At 44.5% G+C, this 21,685-nt stretch overlaps 1 protein-coding gene across 1 annotated transcript in view; it reads left to right on the top strand.

Moving 5' to 3' along the window:
- Positions 1–21,685, top strand: part of MISP (mitotic spindle positioning) — a 234,099-nt gene that overhangs the window by 158,123 nt on the left and 54,291 nt on the right. Inside the window, exon 4 of the mRNA XM_069647767.1 lies at positions 7,157–7,202. Coding sequence (XP_069503868.1) covers positions 7,157–7,202 — 46 coding nt within the window. The remainder of the gene's footprint in view (positions 1–7,156; positions 7,203–21,685) is intronic.

Below are 21,685 nucleotides of genomic sequence, written 5' to 3'. Positions count from 1 at the left end.
GTCTGGATGCAGGGGTACATTTTTTGTACACTTTATGGGTGCATTCCTGTACACCTTTACTTTTGACGCTGCCTTTTTGGGTCATAATCCTTGTTGCCATCTTCCTACCGGCAGAAATAGGAAATGTGCTCTCTGCAGGCTTTGACCAGAGACCAGGAGGTATCCGTTGTGTGCCGGTAAATGGTTTGGGCTGGGCGGAAAGTTATATAAACCCTAATAAACATCCAACCCAGCATGATGTCATGACTGTGGCTGAGCTGGCTATTTGTGACTGGAAATCAACTCAGAGTTGACCTATAATAGGTGGGCTCGGGTAACCCACAGGCCAGGTTCTGTGTTTCAGGAGGTTATCTGGATCTATTTCTCGGATCGATGATTGGTACTGAAGATCCAAAGCACAAGCGGCCACAGAGGCATGCATGGAAGCTGTTGCTGTGGCATGGTCAACAAAGCCAACTCAAGATCAGCAAAGCTGAGGCCATCATGCCATCTCCATCGGTGAGCGAGAGGCAACAACTGGTACTATGTCCTACACGTTGTTGAAGGGGTTCTTAAAGAAAGCGGAAGGCAAAGGTGAATTGCAAGCCTGCACCATCTAGAGTAGAGACTCTTCTAGGCTAGGACATCAGCAGGGTCTCCAGTGCTATGCATCTTTCCAGGTGTACTCTTTAAGGAAGAGTGACTTTGATAGAGTGAACATCCTTTGTTCACATTTAGTGTCACCTGCAAAACATTGCAGTGGTGCCAAAACCTCTTCTTTCATCTGCTGCATCTTTGAGGCCCATCTTCATTGTGAACACCAAAGAAGAAGCCCACCTTAACTAAAAGCCTGAGGCCCAGCCTTGAGAAATCCTGAAATGGAGGTTACGATTGGAGCCCAGAAGCACCAAATAGCCAAGCCCAGCTGTCAAACCAAGCCACCTCTTCACCTGCAACCACTCTACCCCCAACACTCTAACCAACCGTGAGAGTAGTTGCCCCCTACATCCATGACTTACCTAGTGTCATTGGTCTTTTTGGCTGGGGTTCCAGGAGATGGGCTTCATACTCTTAATTTATTCCAATATGGTATAGCGTCCTTCCCTGCTGATACTATTGCCTTATCTTTATTGGTTGAACCTGGGTAAAGGGATCCTCACAAGGGTCCTCTACACACCTTGGATTGGTAGGTTCCCTTTTCCTCCACATGAACCCTGTAAATACTGCCTTGCAAATTGTCACTAAAGAACCAATTGAATCCTATTGAATAACTTTGGTAACTGTCGACCACTACATCCTGGTTGGGCGATTGAATGAGGCGGGGGTGTCTGGCCAGGTGTTGGCTTGGTTGGAGTCCTTACTTACTGGAGTTAGTCTCTCTCTCTCTCTCTCTCTCTCTCTCTCTCTCTCTCTCTCTCTCTCTCTCTCTCTCTCTTTCTCTCTTTCCCTCTCTCTCTCTCTCTCTCTCTTTCCCTCTCTCTCTCTCTCTTCTTTTGTGGTATCCCTCAGGGCTCTGCCTTGTCCTCTACATTGTTTAATGTGTATATTGAAGGCACGCCCCTAAACACTCACAGCAGAGAAAAATACAACCTGCTAGGGAAAAAGCCCAAGTCGATCTTGCAAGGACAACACATTTTAATCTCACACAAAATGAGAGCAACAGCAAAGAACTCTGCTGCCAAGAACGTTCTGCTGAAAAAGGGTACAAGCAGAGGCTTAAAAGGAGACATATGGTCATCACGACGCAATACCATACAGTAAAAACCTGCGCGGCTGGTTGGTGTATGCCTATATAGGATCTGCCTGTTCCATAAGGGATGCCAGGTCATCGGTTCCAGCCCAGTCCGTCTGTCTTCCATCACGTGGCTGCTGCAGAGATCATCTTCTTCTCACTGACGAAGGTCAAAGAACAAATTAACTACACTCCTAACACAATGCTACTTCATCATTATACTGTGCATCTGGCAGGCTTTAAGACTGGCACAAAGGAGGCTGTGGGGTACTCTGCCCTCCACACACACATTTCACTCAATCCCCTTTGCACCATCCAGCTCCAAGATCTCCACCCTCGTTTGGAACTATAATTTATCCCTCCCAGCACCTCGCAATACAAATCATATTATTGTAGCTCACAGACGTGCAATATCCGTTCTCTTTGAACACTCACAACTTGTTGCTTTAGGGATGATGGTCGATGGTGCCATGGAATTCAAAGATCTTGGGGCTTAGTCAGTTATATTGGCTACAACTCGTGGTCACCTGGGGTTGGGCCGGGTCATGCTTGGGACAGTGTGAGATAACATGCACACCAGGCGCTCGGTCTATGATCGCAGCCTTGTAGGGCACATTCCTTTTGGGTACAAAAACATCTTTGTAACACTGTTAGAACAATGAATGAGCGCTATGGCTGTTGGGGATGTGGGTTGTCCTCAAGGGAGCTCAGGCATTACTGGAAGATTCCCGCGTCTCGTAATTAGGGCCTAGTGCATGAAATGCTGCATTCGCTGCACAGGCCTTGCCTCCTAACTATGCTTACTAACATCTACGCAAAATGGCAGTCTTTGCTCGCGCCCTGCGCTACACTATGTGGGTTGATCATATTGAGGTGGGGTCCACAGCCCCCCCTGGCCCATTATAGTGCTTCAATTGCCACTCGCCTTACTCTAAAGTGCTTAGGGGGTGGGACGGGGTTGCCCCTTCACAACAATATTCAGCCCTTGGTCAAACTCGTCCATGCCAACAGCCTCCAGTGCTACTTGTATGATATGCAGCTTTTCGTCCGTATCGATATCCATCGGCAGGAGGCTGCGCCTCGGCTTCAGGGATGTCTGGAGGTGGTGGGTGGATGAGTGATGTTTGGCTGAGTCTGAATGGTGACATGACGGAGGTCCTGGTGATAGGTCCACCTTCTGCTGCTTCTCTATGGACCTCTGATTTCTGGTCTGTCTCTCTCAGTTCACTCCCTTACCCTGTTCTTGTAGTGAAGAACCTGGGTGTTAAACTCTGTGCTTCACTCTCTCTCGATGCACAGCTGGCAGCTGTTTGCCAGCCCGGGCACTTTAAATTGACGTGTCTACTGAAAGTTCTTCCCTTTATTTTTTTCTCGTCTACATGCTCCTGTGGTTGCCTCTCGTGCTGAGTGGAGCTGACTATTGTAATTCGCTTTACTTGGCTCAGCCGCTTTACCTCTTGCGATGGCTTCAGCTGGTACAAAATTCAGCAGCACGAGTGTTCTCCATGTTCCGTTTTCTTCTCACATTTCCCCAGTTCTATGCCAGCTCCACTGGCTTCCCATTGAGAAACAAGTCCAATTTAAATCTCTATGCTCGGTTCACCAGGCTTTTTACGGACTTGGGGCCGAATATCCACAACTGAAATGTTGACCTTATGTCCATAGCCGTTTGCTGCGTTCTCAGTTTAATGCAGTTATTGCAGTTCCTAGGATCCGGTTTTCTCTTGTGGGTGGTCATGCTCTGGAACTTGCTGCCTCGGGTACTGTGAGTTATGGAGAATCATGTAGCTTTTCCCTAAGCTCTAAAAGACCTTCCTTTTTTTAGTGAGGTTGGCTGATGTCTCTTCCTGCTGGTTTTAGCGCCAAGGTGCCTGTGGCATAATGTGCGCTCAATAAATATTCAATCATGTAAGCCATGTTGCAGTGTATCACTTAATAGCAGTATGTTTAATCTAAAGTGTGGTGCAGTCTGGCACCTATTTTGTGTTGTTTATATATATTATTGCTTGACAAATTCTTGTCCATGTTAGCTGCACTTTAAGCGACTCAAGCTCGCTGTATTATAAGCCTTACTGCTTAGCCACTCTATAAAGTGAGAGTTTAGTTAGACATTGTGCAACCCTTGCACGTCGACTAAGGTTGGCTTCCCAGACCCTTACACCAGTAGAGTTTCTGAGAAACCTTCAGAACAATGGTGCTTTATAAATGGTCAAGGTGATTACTAAGCTGGTTGTGGGCCAGGTGGTTTAGGGGAACGTTCCCAGTTCAACAAGTACTGAGAAAAGCACAGATTGACCACATCTTAATTGTACAGTGTATACAGAAAGTACTGAATTGTTCACATAAATCCATCTTTCACTGACTAACGTTCACCCCAATCTTTCTCCTCCTACCCTCTTTCTGTTGCCACAATATAACTTTCCCTATCCCTCTTCTTTCAACTTATCTGTGTCTTTGTTTTCCTACCTCTTCCCATCATTCTTCTTTCACCCCATCTGCATATTTCCCTCATCGTCTCCACTTGTGGGTTCGAAACCTATCTGCTAACTGGTGCACAACATCATCCAACCTACCCGCCCAGAAAAGTCCCCCGAGATTGCTGGTACTATTTTTCTGTGTAGTGCGCGCCTTACGCCATCCCAGCATGCCACCTCAGGACGTTTTAATGGGCCTCTATCTTTTTTGGGGGGCCTGTCACATGAAAGCTGCATAAAGAGCCCCATACACCACCAATTCCCCGCCAAAACTTTTCACCACACTTCCCGTCCCGCCCCAAACAGGATGCCTGTTGACCTTGCAGTGTCATTGTCGCTCAAAATTTCATTTTTATATGTCCCCATCCCTAAAGCACTTGCCCCCATGGCTGCTTCTCATAAGCACTGTGAATGTGTGCAGTGTGGGCTACATGTGTTACACCCTCAGGCATCTGTGTGCACTGGTGTGGCTACATGTGTCCTTTCTCTAGGTCGTTCTTTCAGGACAGCACTTTGCGTTGTTTGCGGTACCCTGTTTTCATGAAGCATGCTGCCTGTCTTCTCTACCCTTTCTGTCTCTCCCATCTTTGCATGCCTCATCAGTGCTCTCTCTGAATCTCTTCTTATCTCCCACCTCAACCCATGCCTCCCCACCTTTGCGTGTATCTCTGCGTCTCTCCCTGTCTCTCCTCGTTTACTATTAGGTCAAAATTTGCACCCTTCACATTTGTCTAGGTCTTTTCTTTTTCTTTATTTATAACTTTTATTTTACAATAAACACCATAGCAAATATAGTAACAATTTACACATCAATAAGTAACTAAAGTATTAGAACCAATATAGGGAAAACAGGATCAAAGAGAAAAAGAAATATACGATTGCAAACCAACCATCACTAGTTGAATTTACAAACTAATTCACTCTAATCAATTCCATCTAGTTTATTTATGTATTTTTTGCATTTATTTGCAGCGCCCAAACCCTTAAGTATCACAGCGCTGATACAATTTAGGAAACAAGACAAAAAGAACAAAAGGTACATAAGCATGAAAGTAAATGCTGCAGACAGTCAGGAAAGGGGATTCCCCAGTATCAGGTTAGTCGTATTTGTCAAACAGCCAGGTTTTTAGCAGTTTTCTGAAGATGAGGTACAATGCTTGCTCTTGAATATGGAGAGGTGGGGCATTCCACAGGGTGGGGCTAATGAATGTGAAGCAGGTGCCCCCGCTCTTTTTCTTGATAATCTGGGGATGGCTAGTGACAAAGTGGATGAGGACCGTAGGCAAGGGAGTTTGGTTCTTTTGGAGATGCGATGGGTGAGGAAGGAGGGTGCCATATTGTGGATGCATCTGTGTGCTAGGGTGAGAATCTTAAATTTAGCACGTGCTTTGATTGGCAACCAGTGAGAATCACGTCTAGTTTGAGAGATGTGATCCGAGCATTTGAGGCCCCAGACAGCCCAGATGGCATTGTTTTGTATCAGCTGAAGTTTAACCAGATTTTTAGAGGAGGTGCCTGGAAGGATGGTGTTGCAATAGTCCAATTTGCTGCCTACAATGGCTCTGACGAGGCAATTGTCAGTGGATAGGAATTTTGTATTGAGCTGGATGAGTCTAGTGGTGTAGGCCGCTTAGGAGGCAAGGGCCTTGACGTGTTTGTGCATGTTAAAGCATAAAGCATTTTAACATTCCCAAGTTATGACCTGGTCCAACTCCTTGGATACAACTAACATGACAGACAGACACTAGACAAAATAAAACCCAAAAAAACAGCATCCTTGCATTCTGCTGCACCACAATCAAGAGCATGACATCTCATGACCATAGAACAATTGTGGATAACTGTACAGTTCATTAAATGTTGACCAAATGTCATCATATGAGTGAGAATTTTCTTTCTTTTTATACATGATTTTCAGATAGTGAGAAGGATAAGTTAATCATTTAGCCAAGTATCTAATTGAGGCCTCCCCCCAGTTTGCCATAACCTTAGAATCTGCTTATGAGCAAAAACAAGAGCTCTGGCAATCGAGAGTGTAATGCCAAAGGTGTTTCCCAAGTCACGTCCGGCCAATAATACTATTAGTCTTTCAGGTTGTCTTGGGATAGTAACATTACCCACCAAATCTATTCTATTAAGCACATCTATCCAGAAGTCCTTGACCCTTGAACAATCCCAAAGAATGTGTGTCAGTGTGCCCCTCTCCTTTCCACACCCCAACAATGATCATTATCTAGGAGACCCCGGGAGAGCATCTTTTCTGGTGTCCAATACAGCCTACCCAGAGTTTTTTGTCATACCAAGCATAGATTAAGGTCTAGTTTCACCAGAGTTTCTAGTCTAGTCACTTCCTCCCATTCATCCTGGGACACATCTTATGCCATTTCTCCTTTTGTCATCCCTTCCTCCATGCATTTCAGAATGTCTTCCTGTCCCTCTATGTATCTCAACTCTATTCCAACATTGCATGGGTCTCCTCATCTCCACTCATCCTTCCCCTCTAACCACACCTCTGCCTGTGTCATCCCCTCTTTTCCTTTCTATATCCCTGTCTCACTTTGTCTCTCCCCATCTCTCTACCCTGAGCATCTCATCAAATAGTTTGCCATTTCTTCTTGTGTCTCCAGGTATCTCCATATTTTCCCATCTCTGCTGGTGTCCCCCATCTCTCATCCCACTTAATACATCTTTCTGTGTGTGTCCCTGTCTCTCAATGCCTCTCCTATCCATGTTACCACTTGTTTCTGAATCTCTGAACTTCCCCCAATCCCCAGTGCATTATCACCAACTCTGTGTCTCCTTATGTCTCCCCTGTCCACCCTGCATCTCTGTCTCTACATGTATCCGTGTGCATTTCAATCTCTCGCATCTTACTCCATCTCTCCTTGTGTCTTACCATCATATCTCCCATGGTTTCTTCAACTCTCCCTATTTCTACCATCATGACAACTCTTGATTTTTCTCCATTTAGGAACCAAGAGGCTTTCAATCAGCCGGAGCAGTTAAAGATCATCGTGGTAAGTGATTTAGCACTTCCTTCTCATTCTGGGCAACAAACTATAACTTGGGAGATCCTCATCTTGGTCTCCTATTTTAGAGCTGTTGTTTGGTGTAGGATTGCACTTTCTTAGTGCAGTCCCAACATCATCTGACTCGTTAGGCATTTTTGACACCTGGAAAAGGCTCAAGGTGCATCCAGAATGTGGAAGTATGTAGTGTGGAGAGGTGTGGGCCCTGAGTATGGCATGGAGTAGCCAGGTTCTGGGGAGTTGAAGGGCCATGAGCATAGAAGCTGTAGGATAATGCATGGGAGGGGACCACGAGTATGGGGAGTTTGTAGGCTGGTTCCCCTGAAGATAGCCCAATGACCCAGGTTTGGAAGGCATGGACCAGTCATCGATATGAAGTCTGGTCTTAGTTATTTGGGGTGTAGTTCTAGAAATGTGTGGGTGATCCATGCAGAATTTAAGAATTTTTATTCTTGGTTTTTAATATAATCTTCAAAGGTCAATGATTCTCATGCATGATCTATTTTTATTTGCATGCATTACTCAACCATTTATTCTGCACGTGTTTAAATCTTATGTGCACTTTTTTTAGACTCCACATATTCATTTAAACTGTAAATATAAGAAACAATTCAACCTAACAAGTATGTTTAAGTAAAGTAGAAAATCATAGTGTGACAGTAAGACAAAAGATGAGCATGTTCTCTGTATTGGTGTTTCACCTGGTTTTGTTAGTGCCGCATATTTTGGAGGAATATGAGGGATTAAAAATCCCTCCAGAAGAGTCAGAGTAGTGTAAAGTAACTAAATACTGAAATCTGGAGTTATTAATTGATAAAAGAATGAAATCAAATTGATAAGAGATAAAAGAATGAAATCAAATTGATAAGAACAGTTAACACTGGACTACATATTGCTAAATGCTGTTTCATCAACTGCAATTTGAAAGTGGTAAATTTGGTGTACCTACATTTGGTTCTTGCATTTTCTTTTCTAATATGGGGCTTACTCCTATACTCCTACTCCCTCCACCCAGTCAATCCCTCCCCATCTGTCCCCACATCATGTATATATGTATAAAACCCCCACAACCAAGTTTACGTCAACCAAATGTGCCAATTTGTGTCAACGAAACCACTAAATATACCTATGGGATTGTGTGTGTCCTTCTCAAACATGAAATAATGTTATTAAACAGTGTACATGTTATCAGCATGTAATGCAATTGGGGAAGTATGTGTGATGGCAAGAGAGAGCAAAGCAACTTATACTGATACATTGTGTTAACAACTGTTTAGAAAAATGTTCATAATTGTAATAATGAAGGGAGACAAAAGGTTCAGAGTTCATATTTCGGGCTTTATAACGTGAGTATAGTCTGTTTATCTAAATAGAGTTTGTTTTCCTTCGTAATTCTGATGTTCTGTTTCCTACTCCTGTGCGTAATGGTACCTATTCCGTGTTATAGCTGTGGATGATGTTAATGCTTGAATTTTCATGATGTTCTGCCAACGGGTTGGTGATTGGTATAGGATTTCACATTTAATGGCCTTCAGGTGTTCAAGTGTTCTTTCCTTAGAACAACGCATAGTGCTTCCAACATGAGCCAGTGAGCGGGACATTCAGTGATGTATACCACACTATGGGTGGTCACTTAGTTCATAGGCTCCTTGCTGTTATTAACTTTAAAGGTATTATTGCCAACGTGATCACTTGTGCATTTGCCGTATTTGAAAAAAGCAGTGGTAATGGCGGGTGCCAGGTTGAGGACGAACTGATAATCGGGATGTGACCACATTGATCCAGATTCTGGAACCTGAGTCTTCCCAAAAACAAGGAAAGATTTGTGTCTTCAAACTGCCATCCTTACTAGTACTTAAATAGTATAGAAATATTCTCTAGAGCCATCTAGTCTTTAGACAGCCCTAGTGGCCCTCTACCAAGGGCTTCTCACACCAGAATAATGGCACACTCAGAAGACACAAGCATGAGTAGTAAAGTATTGCAGTCTATGTGAGTGAGTTTCTTTATCTTCTTTTATTTGTAAAGTATGTATTTCCAATGACCCTGCAGACACCACTCTGTCTTTTCCTAAGCAGTACAACTGCTTCTCTTATCTCCAACCATTCCTTTAGAAGCTCCAAGCCTCCCCCCACATTCTAATCCCATTATCACCTCATCACTGCACATCCCTTCCACTAAAACAATGTTGGTACAACACACACAACAGAATAACAGAAATCCTAACATAACAATAATACGAAATAATAAAAATAATATAACATATTTCTGTAACTTGCTAGGCATTAAAAATCCTACCCCCTATCCTGTAGCTTGTTTGGCATTTTCAGAATCCTCACACTCCTTCTCACACCTTCGTCCATTATTCCTTCATCAGATCCATTGACCACAACATGGATCTTCTTTCCACTGCGCCACTACCATCTCTTCTAATACTGGCATTGTCATTCTCCATGCCATTCTCAGTAGCATGAGCCCAATGATCCCAATCTCTCCTCTCAGTCCCTCTTTCCCCCATAATCTTGGATGCCTGTTTGACAATTCTATTTAAATTCTAAACCATTTCATCCTCCACTCTCACCGCAGTCATAAAGCACTCTAACACTTTTATTGACCAGAGAATTTTGATATTCCCTTCCTACCCCATTTTACCTTCACCACTTCTCCCACTTGAATATTGTCAGTTCCTCTTTTTATACTTCCCATACTTTTCTTGTCATGGTACTCCTTATTTTTCTTCTAAGTCTCCAATATTCTACTGGAAACAAATCCTTGACTTATTTCCTTGATGTCTAACTTCTCTTTCATCCACGCTAGGGCAAACCTAATTTTAGGCTCTCTGCCCCACATCAAACAGAAAGATGAAATCCCTGTAGCGCTATGGAGCGTTACTCTAATGCCCCATATCAATTTACTCAAAGCCCCTTTTCAGTCCATACCATTTTCTAACGCTAGTTGTACACATTCCATGTTAACCCTATTCAATCGTTCCTCTTGTCATACGTTTCTGGGTGATTTATAGATGAAAACATCCATCCAAATTTTGATTTGTCACAAAACTCCCTGATCTCCTTTGCCCTAAATTAAGGGTCATTACTAACGAAGCACAACTTCTGTAATGCCTTCTCTTCTAGAAAATGTTATCTAAAACACAATAACCTTCCTTGATGTCACGTTATCCACAACCGCCACTTCTGGCCAAGATTAATACATGTCTACCATTACCAACAAAAACCTGTTCTGCTGTCCTAATCCTTCATAAGGACCGAGAACTTCAACTTCTAACTCCATCCATGGTCCCTTTGGCACAGGAATAGGGTTCAACAGTAGTCTATTAGTTACCAAACTCTTATCACAGTTTGCACAAGGTGCATACATATTCAATACCCTCTCCATCTTTGTGTCCATTGTCAGCCACCAATATCTCTCCCTTACCTTTCTTTTTGTTATCGTAACTCCGGGGTGACCTTCATGTGCTGTAAGGAACTCATGGTGGCAACAGTAAAGACAGACACAAGTGATCACAGTTCAAGGGTGTTTATTAAGGATCAGGGTTGCAATCCTGTGACGAAAATGTTCGAGGGCGAAAAGACCGAAGCTTATTTTTCGGAACATTTCCGACTTGGCCCTCGCCCCCACCCACACTCTTACCCACACCCCCAAACCCCTACTTACCTTGCGGCGGCACACTTCGCTGTGTGCCGCCGACTCGCTGTGTCCCTGCAACGCCTGTTCCCTTTCACTTCCGTAATCGGGAACCGGCGCTGCAGGGTCCTTTCCATTTGTTTAAGTTATTTGTAAACAAAACATTTGTTTAACTTTTTGGGATCGGCTGTGGGGACACCCCCGCAACCCCTGCTCACAATATAGTGAACATGGTTGTGAGGGACTCCCTTGCAGCCCTTAACACTGAATGGGGGATTATGTCGAACTTTTCGGCTGTTCGGAATTTTCGAATGGCCGAAATTCAGCCAAATCTCCATTTCAGGCTTTTTTTGCTGGATTTTTGGACATTTCCTTTATTAAACTGTATAAATGGGTGAGAAGAATGGTTAATCTAAACCTAAATCTAAGATGGGAGCAAGCTACGACCATCAAATAATAATAAGGCAGTCCAAGTAGCGTCTTGTCAAAATAAACGGGCCTATACTAAAAAAAGAAAATATTGCTAATCCTTACAACTAAATACAGAAAAGTGTGGGATTAGGTTTCTTGAGAAAGAAAGAAGTGTTTATAAATGATAAGTCACTGATGTAGTAGTCGGGGGTCTCTCTTGGCAAGTTTTCAGCACGGGACAAGGTAGGATTCCAGAGCACAGCACACACTCAAGCTTTTGTCAGCACAAGCCTACAGTTCCATTCTCAGGTATCAGAACCTCTGGCGGTTTTCTACAAAAAGTCTCTTGCCTCTGAGGAACTGCTGCATACAAAATAATAAACAAAGGGTTCCTTTCTGTTTATACGTTGGGTGATGCCTCGTCACCCTGGGTCTCCCACTTCCACGGCTCAGACCCCTCTTGAATATTAGCCTCCCTCCGCCGCTTGTATTTCAAAGGATTTTAAACAATGTTCTCTGTTCACAATTCTAAATGTCTTTTTAAAAAGTCACAGTGAAACTCCCTTTATCGGGTTCACTCTTGTCAGCACAAATGTTCATTGAAGCATCAGGCTTTTCCCCTTTCTATCAGCCTCCCTCCTTAAGGTTAATTCTTGCCAATCTTTTCTCTCACCATGCAGGATTTGTTTCCCTTAGCTTTCCATTACTTGCTGATCAAAGACTTTCGACTGTACAGCAGATTTTGCTAGACCTCTGTATGAACACTTTGGCACTCTTCTCACGGCCCTCACACGGCCTTCTGGTATTGGTAGTTTTGACAAGAATGGGGAAACAACTAGAGTCTCTCGTTGTACACCTACGTGGTGTCGGACCTTATCAGCAGGTTTTCCCCTGCGACCTTCACAGTTCTTTGAACTTTCCTCAACTTGCAACTTTCCTTCAACACAGTTCGGGTTTTTATCGGTTCTCCCCTCACTCACCGGCTGTGATGAACTGCTTGGCTTTCCTTGTGTCTGGAGTCAAGGACGGTATCACGGTAGCAAGCGCCTTCTGTTCTCCTTCTTATCAGCATAGGCATGATCCGTGGACCGTTGACATCTACTGCAGCACACGTTAGCTATTGTTCACGGTCTTACGATTTCTTCCACAGAAGAATCGCGTGTCCGAATCGGAAAGGGCAAGTGGGCTTCTCTCCTTGTCATCCCCTCAGTGGTTCTTGCTGCCTTTCTCCTCTTCTTAAACTGCCACCATGGGATAGCTCTCTCGTCGTGCTGTCTGCCTTGCTTGTAGTGTGCTCTCATGCTCCACATGTTATCCCTGTGGGGAAGGGAAAGGGCCTTCATGTGTGAGTGATTCTAGTCAACTGCCTGTATTTTCCTGACCCTTGTGTTGGGACATGTCAGTTAAAGGGCCTGATTGTTACTCTGTTGTCTCTCGTGGTGTGCGATAGTGTTCGTGTTAGAAAAGGGGGGGTAGAGAGGTTGAGTGTCCTGTGTAGTAGCATAGGGAAGAGGGGTTATGAGAAGGGGAATACCGCGTCTCACCCGTCGGTGATCCCGCTCCACTCCCTTAGGACCCCCCATCCAGGTGATCCTCCCGCACTGGTACACCCCCAGGAACTGGATCCAATAGCGATGGCCGAGTCCTGGCCACCTGGATGACAGATCCCCGGGGAATAGTTAGGAGGACACCTTCAGGTTTCTCACAGTGGCAATTGGTTTATCTGTCCTCTCACTTTGTCAGGAGGTATCACCTTAGGCTCCGTCATAATCCATCCCTTTCACTCCTCCTTTACCATAAAATACCATTTATACTTTTCCTATAATTTGACCTTCTCTGGCCACCCTTTGACAATCCATTCTTTCACATTATTCAGCAACTCGTCTTTTCTACTATATTCTTCTCACTCATCTCTTCCTAATGCTTCCACAATTCCACATACCTGCTCCTCTACTTCTTTCCCTGAAGCATTTGTACTACTCATTGTTAATGGCATCCAGGACAAAAAAATCTATGACACAATTTCTCTTTCCTGGCAAATTTCTCTGAATCCCAATCTGGCATTCCTCAGAGTTGTCTTAAACATTCCTCTCACCGTCATGACCTCTACTATTTATGATACGTCCCCATCAAAATTCCTCTCACCAAACATACTGCCTAAAATGTTCTGCTTCACAACAACACGCTAACAATTCCCTTTCTATTACTGAATAACATGTTTCAGTATCCATCAGTGCCGTTGATGCAAACATTACTATTCTCTCTCTCGATCTCCATCTTTCTGAGATAACTGCACCCAAATGTTTACAACTCGCTTCTCCTGTAATCATGCATTTCCTTCAAGGCACAAAACCTCCCAACAATGGTGCTCCAATTATGCCTTTCTTAGTCTCCTTTACAGCATGTTCTTGATTCTCCGTCCATTCAGATTTCACCTCTTTAATGAGTTCTCTTAAAGGCTGAGTAATTTCTGCAAATCCTTCAATAAATATATTATAATACTCAGCCAAGCCCAGGAAGGAGTGTAATTCTTATTTATTACTGGGACAAGGAGCTTCCTCTATTGACTTCATGGCTTTCAACCTTGGTCTACATCCACCCTTAGCCAAAATGTGGCCCACATAATCCATCTCTGGCATGCCAAATTTACATTTACTATTATACACTGTAAGTCCTTTCTCATCTACGTTCTTCAACAACATGCACAGCCTTTCATTATGCTGTCTTTATCCTAGTCCACACACTAAAATATAATCTTGAAATGCCTGCACTCCAGTCATCTCCCCAAACATGTGTTACATTACCCTTTGAAATTCAGCTGCCACCAATGCAAAAGCATAGGGCATCCTCACATAATGATACATGCCAAAAGGAGTTATAAACGTAGTGTATTGTTTTTACTCTTCATATAGTTGGATTTGATGATATGCTGCAGACAAATCAATTGATATCAGATATCACTGGCAAAGGATATTTTTTCACCACACTTGCCTTATACCACTCTCTGAGTTCAATAAAAATTCTTACTTTACCATTAGGTTTTCTGGCGACAACGTTTGGAAAGACCCATTCTGATACCACTACCTCTTCTATTATTCACTCTCTCTTAAGTCTATTAAGTTTTTCCTTAACATCATCTCTTAACGCTATGGGTATATGTCTCACAGAATGTGACCTTGGGTTAACACCCGCCTTGAGTTCAATCCTTTGACAATATCCCCTAAGCTTCCCTATTCCGTCTTTAAATACATCAGGGAACAATTTTACTTCTTTTACCTTTGTATATTCTCCTATTTCATTTTCACTTGCCATTGCAATTGATACAGGTTCTTCACTCCCTGTATTAAGTTTAATTTTAAGTTCGGCTTGATCTTCCCAGCCCAAAAGACGCCGCGCCACCCTTTTTACCCACATTCACCTTCACTTCTGCTATCTGCTAATCTTCTATAAACTGCCATTTTAACCACTTCAACCTCAAAGGCTCTTGATCTCAAATTTCTGATTTCTTCAACTCTGGGTTATAACCCCTTCCACAGAGCTCCAGCCATAATAATAATAATATTAATAATAATAATAATAATAATAATAATAATCTTTTGTGATAATGGTGTATGTTGATCCTGAATGAACCATTAACTCTTCAGAGCATTTTTTCCTTTGCCTTGCACAATAGCAACTACTTCCACATCCTGCTCTTCTCATTCCTCTTCTTTATCTTCCTGCAATCATCTTACTCTATTACCCGGCTTTTTATTTCTACAGGCAATTCCAAAATGCCTGCTCAGACCGCAACTTGAATATTGTTCAAGTTGTGGTCAAGTTGTTATTGTTGAAATCCAAGGCGCCCTCATTAATGCCAGATCCCTACTGGCCGACGCCTTGGACATCGCTGACATCATCTCCACACAAAATCTTGACTTCTTGGCTATGACAGTGTCATCGCTCCATGCAGCTGCTGGACCTGCCCTTGCCCTAGCCATCCCAGACAACTACACGATCTTCAGAATAGACAGACCGCATTCCAAAGAAGGAGGCGTAGCCATCATAGCAGAAAACTCCATCAACATATGAGAAATACCAAATACACCACTACCCTTTTGTGAACTACTCTCAGTAAAAATGACACTCTCCCCCACCACCACACTGAACATCCACCTGCTCTACAGACCTCTGGGCCCTGTACTATGTTTCGAGAATGAGGTAACCCAACTTCTCTCAACCAACATTAAACCTAGATCCCAGACCATTATCTTAGGTGACTTTAATTTAAGCCTTAATGACCCAATAGACAAGAATGCTCTATCCCTCGCTAAAACCCGCTCAGCATTAGGCTTCTCACACCGAATCCAAAACCCTACTCACACTAAAGGCTGCATCCTTGATTGGCTAGTGGGCCTCAACTGCAACACTACCATAACCTCCAACACTCACTGCCCATGGTCCGACCATCACCTTATAAGTTTCAAAATAACCTCGATGCGTGGCCCTACGAATGCCTCCATAGCTGGCCCCTGCCGCCCCGTCTAGAAACAAATGAAATATCACGGCTGACAACGTACTACCACTACTACAACCTATCCTGGCACCCCACAACTTAGGAATTAAAGACCCTATCCTCCTGGTTAAACTTTATAACGAAACAGTACTTGCCGCTATTGACAAATTACCTCCCTCCATGCACAAAGCCAAACCAATAGCCCATCTGGAGGAAAGTGCCAAGCAAACTAAACAAAGTACAATTCACTGCAGCTGCTCTTAAGTACAAACAAGTCGTCCTCCAGACAAAAAGTGCCCTGTATAATGAAAGAATGATTAATGCAAACTCTAAAACTAAGGAGCTCTTTGCCATCCTCAGAGAATTAGAGTCACCTGTACCACCAGCCGAAGTCTATTGCAAGGACACAAAATGGTGCTTGAACATTCAAAATGCCCTCTCTGACAAAATAGTACTACTGCAATCAAAAATTGAACAGAAACAAACTGCTATCAATCTGAACAACGATCGTCTATGACCCTTGGGAACAGCACAGCACCACAATTTGAATTTACCACTGTCTCCAACAACAAAGTCTTCAAAATAATCACTAGCCTTAAACTCTCTAGGTGTCAAGGCGACCCATGCCCAGCTACGGTGATAAAAGACTGTGCCCCCGTCCTTAACCCATTTATTACGAGCCTCATCAATCCCTCATTTGAAAACAACATGGTCCCAATTAACCTTAAAAAAAACGTGGGTAATCCCAATTTTTTTTAAAACCTACTCTCTCCCCATCACAACAGTTCCATTCTTACAAGAAATACTGGACAGAGTAGCGTACCTTCAAATAGAAAACTATTTAGAAGTGAACAACCTCCTGGGCCTACGTCAGTGTGGTTTCCGCCCAAGACACGGGACGGAAACAACCCTTCTGACTTAAAAATCCAAATGGATGACCTAAAAGACAAAGCCAAATTAGCCTTACTACACCTACTCGATTTCCCTCTTGCATTTGATCTTGTCAACCACAAAATCCTATGCAAACACTTAGCACTGCAGCTCACTCATCCTTAAATGCCATTCAATAGATACAATTCTTCCTGACAGACAGAACAATGAGAGTCTTCTCCTCAAATGCAGAAGCTCAACCAACGCTTTACAATATTTTCACCAAACCTCTTTTCGACCGCCTTGAAGATCTTGGTGTCACCTACACTAACTATGCTTATGACACCCAAATTCTCATCCCAATCAAAGGTGACCATGTCATTGACTCTGCCACTCGCAATACTACCTTACCATCCATGCCTGGATAGCGCACCATGGTCTGTGCCGTAATGACAAAAAGACGGAACTGCTCCTCACAGGGTCACAAATCCGCCTGTCTAAACTAAATGAAACCTTTAAAACATTCAACATTGACGGAAACCTCACACTATCGAAGCCAGTTACACTACTGCATCAGCAGTAGCTTTCACATGCAAGCTTATCAATGCATGCAGACCATTCTTGTCTCCTGATAGCTGCACCACCTTGGCCAGAGCCCTCATCCTGAGGGGAATGGATTACTGCAATGCCCACTTCGCTGGCACCAAGGCCCAAAACATCAAAAAACTCCAGGTACAACAAAATAACACCCTTAGAGCGGCACTTAAAATCCCTAAATCTACCCACATCTCCACAATAAGACGGGATGCCCATTGGTTACCGGTTCAAGAACATATCATATTCAAAACTCTTATCCTGACTCAAAAATGCCTCCACAAGTCAGCACCTTCATATCTGTCAAACAAAGTTTTCAAAGCTCAATCGAATAGGACCACACGATCATCTAATACGCACCTGCTAGCCACACCCAGATTTTAACTACAGAAAGCAGAAGGTAGTAGCTTCCTGACAATAGCCAAAAAAAACTGGATGCCCTACTGACCAGACTGAGGGCAGAAGACTCTTACTGGACATTCCGTAAACAATTAAAAACTCACCTCTTCACTCAGAGATGAGGAGCCCAACTCATGCCTTCGAGCGAATAAGTTAGACTAGACCCTAAATCACCTAGCTAACTACTCCCTTTCATGAGGAAGCCTGATCAGACCTGCCGCACATAACTATGAATGTTCTGCAGAAACCTTACCCACTCTCATAGGCAACCATGTATATAATTCAACCTCCATGTAAATAATTTGACCTGTGTGCTATGTCTGTAACCAATACTTGTTTTATGCGAGAAAAGTTCCATGTAAATAATTTGACTTGTGCGTTATGCATATCTGTAAACTAGAAAATTACTGTAACCAATTCTTGTCTTATGTAAGAAAAGTGCCCAGATGCCTTCGGCTAGGTGCGCTATATAAAATGCACAAAAAAATAAAAAAATAAAATTGTTGATTTAGAGCAGGACAATATTTTGAATTGGCATAATATCCCTTTTTTCCACAATGTTAGCATCTTCCACCCAAAAGTTTTTCTCTCCTCCAGCATTCTCGGACTACATACCATTCCAATCCTCCTTACTTTTACTCACACCTGCTTTATTCTCCTTATATTTAACAACAGATATCTCTTTCCCTTCTTTTGGTTTGACAAAAGCAATGTTTGTTGGTTCATGCAGCCTTGTACAAATTGTGGTATGTTCCACCTTCTTGGCATAGTGTGAGGGACCGGAGGGGGGGTCTGTACTTCCGCTCTCTATTTGGTAGAGGAAAGGCACAGAGGACCCCGCCAAGATTCTCAATAAGGTAGCAATGGACGAGCAATCAAGGCCTAGCTTCTCGGCAGGTGATGCGGGCTGGTTCTTAAGTACAGTGTAGTCCTCAAGCACCCACAAACGAATGTCTGACACTGTATGTCTTTATATAATTAATATTCAAGGTTATATACAATATCACGATAACGCACTTTGTACTCGGTTTCTATAATGGCAAATATATACAGTTCTATGTGGTACCACAATTACTATTAGATCTCTTTAAAGTGCATCAACTGTACGGTTAGAATGGCACACAAATCAAGTCGTAAAGGAAACCAACAATAGAGAAAAGAGGAAAGCAGTTGATAAGAACAATTGGCAGAAATACTGGTCACTACCATTAAATGGAGCTCTGTGTGGAGATCCACCCACTAGGGCAACCTGTAATAAAGATACAAGCCCAGTCCATATATTGTTCACAAGAGACTTCCCAATAGTTCTGCAACCCCAAAGTACCCGGCGTTGTAGCGTTCCTCGTCGGGGAATCAACGGCCCTTCTTGAGTGCCCTCCCTTTAAGGCAGGAGTCACGGGTCGTCGAACGTCCGACGGAGAACAGGGTGAGCTACAGCGGTGAAATGGCAGCTTCGTTCATAGCGGTGCTCGTTGACGGGCAACCGTAAACGTCCTGCAAGGAAGAGGCGTGCGGGGCACCTCGGTGTCGATAGTTCTCGACCGCAAAGAGTTTGAAGAACTGTGGCCCAGCAAGGGCGTCGAGTCATCGGCATCTCTGTGGTCTTTGGGTGGCGGGAAACCCACCGGTGGATGCTCCTCGGTGCGTAGACAGTCAGGCCTTCTCCAGCAAGATAAGACGGCAGCGATGCGGACGAGAGCGTCCTTGGATTCGAAAGTTCTTAGGCAAACGGGAGCACGACGGCACCGGTCAGCGACGGCGGTCGTTGACAGTGGCGGACAACAGTCCGGGCGCTTCTCTTTGGGATTCCGCGGCAGTCCCCATCTTGGGTCGGCAGCCTGTCGAAGGTCTGTCTACCAGGGAGCTTTGGCAAAGATCAGCTGGTGCACGATGGTCCCTCGTAGCTCGGGAAGAGGGCGCCTTACCAGGTCCTCTCTGGGTCAGTCCTTGGAGACACAGCAGCTTTCAGATTGTGAAGGAGAGCAACAGCACTTCTACTCGTCCAGCAGGGTTTCAAGGTCAAGCTTCAGTTACTCCGGTTACTCGTGGGAGTGGACTTCAGCTTCTGAACACGATTCCTAGCAGCGAGAGATCCCCAGATATACTGTTGATCTCCCATTCATCCGGTTGGGTCATACTCAAGCATCCAATCACGGCTAAGGGCATTCAGGCAGGCAGGCAGCCAATCAGGCACACGGTGCATTCAGGCCATTCACTTCTCTCCAGACACTCACAACAAGTTATGTGTATTGGGACAAGTACCCAGCCATTCAACACTCCACACTGCATTCATACCAGTTTCAGGCAGGGCTGTCTCAGTCATTGTGTCAAAGATCAGATACTAGACACCCACAACACAGAATGCGTATTCGTCACGCACTCCATTCACCCAGGTCCCACCCACAGGCGTACCCACAACATACGGTCATTGGGAAGGCTCCAGCCAGTCTGGTCAGCACTTCCCCACACTACCATATATGGAACTTCCACCCAACAGCTAGTCAGGGGGAAGGAACATAGTCAGGGCTTCCCGGGACTTCGGGAAGCTCAAGGTAACAGGTGATGGAAGGCAAGAGGCCACGGCGGCCATCTTGTCTCCATCAGGAATCTACCGATTCCAATGACATGGCCTGGGCATCCCAAAATGGAGGACGCTCAGGGCACCAGTCCATTCAGCATGGAGCTGCCACCAGCCCGTACCCTGCTCTGTGGGCCACCCACAGGTGCCGGAAATCATACACTAGGGGCACAGGGTTGCACCCCTACCCATGGGTGCCATAAGGGTATCCCATGGGTCTGTTCACCAAAACCAAAGGAGAGAGCTGCCAGGAGTCCCACATGAACTCCTGTGTGGAAAACACGACAGAACACACGATAAAAAGCAGTAAAGGACAAGGATACAGAGGTCCTATCCCTCCAATGCATTTCCAGCATCACAGTTGGTTTATGCAGCCTTGAACAAATTGTGGTATGTTCCACCTTCTTGGCATCTTTATAGTTTCTTCCAAAGAAGGATCACCACACATCCATTATCTCTCTACTCTTCATGTGTATTATAATCTGATCCCGTATGAAGTCACCTTGCATTAACCCCCTGCCAAAGTTGCACTTCAACGCTAACCTTTTGAGAACACTCACATAATCATACACCGATTCATCCTTCTCATTATGCTGCCAGCACGAGCAGGGCAGGCTGGCTCATTTCACTGTTGCCGTTCTGCTTGCCAGTGCTTACAATGGTGTGCGGGAGCTGGAGCTCTACACCATCGTGGGCGCCACATTTCCACCCCGTCAACCAGGAAACTTGCTTCCTCAGCCTGCTCCTATCGAGCTTTGCTATTGGCTCGGAAGCGCAACTTCTGCTTGCAAGGAATCCAGCTGGATGGTGACGCTGGTTCTTCCCGACTTCGAAGGTCGACTTAAAAGGCCTCATTCCCTGCCTGGGCCCCCCTTCTCATTATGCTGCCAGCACTAGCAGGGCAGGCTGGCTCATTTCACTGTTGCCGCTCTGCCTGCCAGTGCTTACAATGGTGTGTGGGAGCTGGAGCGCCACACTATCATGGCCGCCACATTTCCACCCCCTTGACCAGCAAACTCGTTTCCTCAGCCTGCTCCTATTGAGCATTGCTATTGGCTGGGAAGCCCTGCTTCTACTTGCATGGAATCGAGCTGGATGTCGACGCCGGCTCTTCCCAACTTCGAAGACCAACTCAAAAGGCCTCATGCCCTGTCTGGGCCTATACGGGCGCGTATGGCACATCAGGCTTCGAATCTCTTCCTTTCTGCCTCTTCACTGCTGCCATTGACTCTGAGATACCTCCTGATGATGATCCTTCGGCCTCTAACTCACTCAGCAGAATGTAGCTTAAGGTACACTAACTCCCGCTGGTCCCCCACTGTGCTTTGTACCCATTATCTGTGTGTTCTCCAACTCCCTGTCTATACCCTGCAATCTGCCTTCCCATAATAGTCCTACTTATACCATGGAAGCCGACCACCCAAAGTGTTGGTACCCCATACTTACCAAAGGCGTCGAATCTAAGCATTAGTAAGCTCT

The sequence above is a fragment of the Ambystoma mexicanum genome, chromosome 1p (genome assembly GCF_040938575.1).
Source record: "Ambystoma mexicanum isolate Mex_15411 chromosome 1p, UKY_AmexF1_1, whole genome shotgun sequence".
Lineage (NCBI taxonomy): Eukaryota > Metazoa > Chordata > Amphibia > Caudata > Ambystomatidae > Ambystoma > Ambystoma mexicanum.
The sequence above is the reverse complement of the archived record's forward strand: the minus strand, read 5'-3'. Positions and strand labels throughout refer to the sequence as shown.